The sequence below is a fragment of the Mandrillus leucophaeus genome, unplaced genomic scaffold (assembly GCF_000951045.1).
Source record: "Mandrillus leucophaeus isolate KB7577 unplaced genomic scaffold, Mleu.le_1.0 Scaffold1337, whole genome shotgun sequence".
NCBI lineage: Eukaryota > Metazoa > Chordata > Mammalia > Primates > Cercopithecidae > Mandrillus > Mandrillus leucophaeus.
Window position 1 is genome coordinate 659546 of NW_012101296.1, and position 4808 is coordinate 664353.

General features: G+C 38.2%; 1 protein-coding gene across 1 annotated transcript in view; it reads left to right on the forward strand.

The window, feature by feature from the left end:
* Positions 1-2998, forward strand: part of CNGA1 (cyclic nucleotide gated channel alpha 1) — a 46419-nt gene extending 43421 nt beyond the window's left edge. The window contains exon 10 of the mRNA XM_011973057.1: positions 1148-2998. Within this exon, the coding sequence (XP_011828447.1) occupies positions 1148-2556 (1409 nt within the window). The 3' untranslated portion in view covers positions 2557-2998. The remainder of the gene's footprint in view (positions 1-1147) is intronic.
* The last annotated feature ends 1810 nt before the right edge of the window (positions 2999-4808 follow it).

A 4808-nucleotide genomic window follows, 5' to 3' on the forward strand; every position in this document is an offset into this window, starting at 1 on the left:
TTTCTTTCTTTCTTTCTTTCTTTCTTTCTTTCTTTCTTTCTTTCTTTCTTTCTTTCTTTCTTTCTTTCTTTCTTTCTTTCTCTCTTTCTTTCTTATAATATCATAGAGACTTAGGCTGGTCTCGAACTCCTGTACTCAAGGGATCCTCCTGCCTCAGACTTCCAAAGCACTGGGATTATAGATGTGAGCCACTGCACCTGGCCAGAACAAAAGACATTTCTATCACCCAGGAAACATCAAGGGATAAATAACTCTGTTTCAGGAACTGGGGTCAAGAACCAAATACCATAACAAAAGATGGACTTAGGGCCGGGCTCAGTGGCTCACGCCTATAATCCCAGCACTTTGGGAGTCCAAGGCCGGTGGATCATGAGGTCAGGAGATCGAGACCAGCCTGGCCAATATGGTGAAACCCTGTCTCTACTAAAGTACAAAAATAGCTGGGTGTGGTGGCACGTGCCTGTAGTCCTAGCTACTCAGGAGGCTGAGGCAGAAGAATTGCTTGAACCTGGAAGGCAAAGGTTGCAGCAAGACGAGATTGCGCCACTGCACTCTAGCCTGGGTGACTCTGACTAAAAAAAAAAAAAAAAAATCACTTAGTAACCATATTGCTTAGGAAATTACAGGAGTTTTAAGAGTCCTGTGCCAGGGACCATATATATATATATATGTATTTATCTCACAATATCACAAGAACACTACTCATAAAAGGAATGGCTTTACCTGGATGGAGATGATAGACCTTGAGAGATTCGTACACTTTCACTTTTGCCCTTACAACATTTTTTTTTTTTTTTTTTGTGAGACAGGGTCTCACTGTTGCCCAGGCTGGAATGCAGTAGTGCTATCATGGGTCACTGCAGCCTCGAACTCCCAGGCTCAAGTGATATTGAGTCTCAGCCTCCTAAAGTACTGGGATTACAGATGTGAGCTGTCTGGCCAAAATTTTACCTTTTATTTCTGCAGCAGAATATTTTCTACAGCCATAGGTTGATTGATATTTGTATTTTATTACATTGTTAAAGTCATATTTATTGAAAATGAATTTTTCTTTTGACCTCAACAAAGTTAATTGACAGTTACTTCACAAAAATTCACAATTACATAAAAAGGAGAAACACTGAATTTATTTTATTTTTTATTTTAGGTTACCTAGAACAAGGACTGCTGGTAAAGGAAGAACTTAAACTCATAAATAAATATAAATCCAACTTACAATTTAAACTTGATGTTCTGTCACTGATACCAACTGATTTGCTGTATTTTAAGTTAGGGTGGAACTATCCAGAAATTAGATTAAACAGGTTATTACGAATCTCTCGTATGTTTGAGTTCTTCCAGAGAACAGAAACAAGGACAAACTATCCAAACATCTTCAGGATTTCCAACCTTGTTATGTACATCGTCATCATTATCCACTGGAATGCATGTGTGTACTACTCTATTTCTAAAGCTATTGGATTTGGAAATGATACATGGGTCTACCCTGATACTAATGATCCTGAATTTGGCCGTTTGGCTAGAAAATACGTATACAGCCTTTACTGGTCTACACTGACTTTGACTACCATTGGTGAAACACCCCCTCCTGTGAGGGATTCTGAGTATGTCTTTGTGGTGGTTGATTTCCTAATTGGAGTGCTAATTTTTGCTACCATCGTTGGTAACATAGGTTCTATGATTTCCAACATGAATGCGGCCAGAGCAGAATTTCAAGCAAGAATTGATGCTATCAAGCAATATATGCATTTTCGAAATGTAAGCAAAGATATGGAAAAGAGAGTTATTAAATGGTTTGACTACCTGTGGACCAACAAAAAAACAGTTGATGAGAAAGAAGTCTTAAAGTATCTACCTGATAAACTAAGAGCAGAAATTGCCATCAATGTTCACTTAGACACATTAAAAAAGGTACGCATTTTTGCTGATTGTGAAGCTGGTCTGTTGGTGGAGTTGGTCTTGAAATTGCAACCCCAAGTCTACAGTCCTGGAGATTATATTTGCAAGAAAGGGGATATTGGACGAGAGATGTACATTATCAAGGAAGGCAAACTCGCTGTGGTGGCAGATGATGGAGTCACTCAGTTTGTGGTATTGAGCGACGGCAGCTACTTTGGTGAGATCAGCATTCTTAATATTAAAGGGAGCAAAGCCGGCAATCGAAGAACTGCCAATATTAAAAGTATTGGCTACTCGGACCTGTTCTGTCTCTCAAAAGATGACCTCATGGAAGCTCTAACTGAGTATCCAGATGCCAAAACTATGCTGGAAGAGAAAGGGAAGCAGATTTTAATGAAAGATGGTCTACTGGATCTAAACATTGCAAATGCTGGCAGTGATCCTAAAGATCTTGAAGAGAAAGTTACTCGAATGGAGGGGTCAGTAGACCTCCTGCAAACAAGGTTTGCCCGAATCTTGGCTGAGTATGAGTCCATGCAGCAGAAACTGAAACAAAGATTAACCAAGGTTGAGAAATTTCTGAAACCGCTTATTGACACAGAATTTTCAAGTATTGAGGGACCTGGAGTAGAAAGTGGGCCCATTGACTCTATATAGAACTGAAAAGCTGGTCATTGACAGGGACACTCCTCATGATCCTTCTGATCTTGTGACTGACATCAAATAAAACTTAAAAAAAGAGGAAGACTCAGTTCGGAAATTTTTCCATGAGGAAAATGTGCTTTGGTGCAAGGTACAAGGCCCACACCCTCTCTGAGAGATACTATGATTAAAAAAGCTTTATATCTTGGGATTTTTCACAACTGATAATGTGCAAAGATATAAACTGATTAACTTGTCAATGGCTGTATCTTCTGATTTTTTTCACATATGCTCGTTTTATGTAATAATCTTCATAAAAATGAATAAGTATCCCTCACTTTCATGCCATTTCTATTGTTGAGTGAAGTGTATTTGAAGTAACTGAGAATTACCATGTACATCATGTTTGGGATAACATTTTTAAAAATTAGACTGCAATAAAGTAAAATTAATTATGCAACTGTAGTGAAAATGAGTTATTTGATAATTTAGCAGGGAGTTTAGGATCTTGCAGAACTTCAGGGTCATTTTAAGGAAAAATCAATCATTTTTGTAGTCTAGGACTGAGAAAGAGTGGTTGAGAGAAACTTTTCACCAATAAAAGCATGATAAATCAGACTTTATGAATATATATATGTATACACACACATATAAATATAGACATATATCACACTGAAGATCATAGAATGTTTTAGGAATCTTTTATATTAAATTTTAAATTTTTTCTGATTATGAAGACCTGACAGCAGTGGCTATTTTCTTACTTCTCTGCCTGGCCAGCAGTAAGAAAAAAGGATAAAGTAATAATATTTCTGGGTAATTAACAAGGGAAATTATCATAATGTTAAAAAAGGCGACTTGAAAGTTCTGGGGACCAGCATGAGCATCACCTGGGAGCTTCTCAGAAATGCAGAATCATGGGCTCTACCCCTACCTACTGCATCAGAATCTGCATCTTAGCAAGTGTTTCATATCCATGTTAAAGCTTGAAAAGCATGCATGTAGAGAACCAGGAAGGAGTTAATGAGAGGATGTTCTAGAAAAGAAAAGGAAACTATCCGGCAAGCATGTGGATGTGGAAAACATTGCTAATCGATCAGCCAGCTTCTGCTGAACCCGGATGTGGCTCAAAAAATCTTTCTTAACACAGATCACTAGAAGATTTCTATCTCTATCTATAATGACATGACTAAAAACAGCTTCTTGATAATTTGACATTTCAGATACTTAAACAGACCTTGATCAGGGTATGCCGATGGTATATATTTATTATTATTATTATTTTATACTTTAAGTTCTAGGGTACATGTGCACAACATGCAGGTTTGTTACATATGTATACATGTGCCATGTTGGTGTGCTGCACCCACTAACTCGTCATTTACATTAGGTATATCTCCTAATGCTATCCCTCCCTCCCCCCTCCCCCCACCCCACAACAGGCCCCAGTGTGTCATGTTCCCCTTCCTGTGTCCAGGTGTTCTCATTGTTCAATTCCCATCTATGAGTGAGAGCATGCAGTCTTTGGTTTTCTGTCCTTGCGATAGTTTGCTGAGAATGATGGTTTCCAGCTTCATCCATGTCCCTACAAAGGACATGACTCAGGATGATGGTTTCCAGCTTCATCCATGTCCCTACAAAGGACATGAACTCATCCTTTTTTATGGCTGCATAGTATTCCATGGTATATATGTGCCACATTTTCTTAATCCAGTCTATCATTGATGGACATTTGGGTTGGTTCAAAGTCTTTGCTATTGTGAATAGTGCCACAAGAAACATATGTGTGCATGTATCTTTATAGCAGCATAATTTATAATCCTTTGGGTATATACCCAGTAATGGGATGGCTGGGTCAAATGGTATTTCTAATTCTAGATCCTTGAGGAATCACCACACTGTCTTCCACAATGGTTGAACTAGTTTACAATCCCACCAACAGTGTAAAAGTGTTCCTATTTCTCCACATCCTCTCTAGCACCTGTTGTTTCCTGACTTTTTAATGATCACCATTATAACTGGTGTGAGACGGTATCTCATTGTGGTTTTGATTTGCATTTCTCTGATGGGCAGTGATGATGAGCATTTTTTCATGTGTCTGTTGGCTGCATAAATGTCTTCTTTTGAGAAGTGTCTGATCATATCCTTTGCCCACTTTTTGATGGGGTTGTTTGTTTTTTTCTTGTAAATTTGTTTAAGTTCTTTGTGGATTCTGGATATTAGCCCTTTGTCAGATGAGTAGATTGCAAAAATTTTCTCCCATTCTG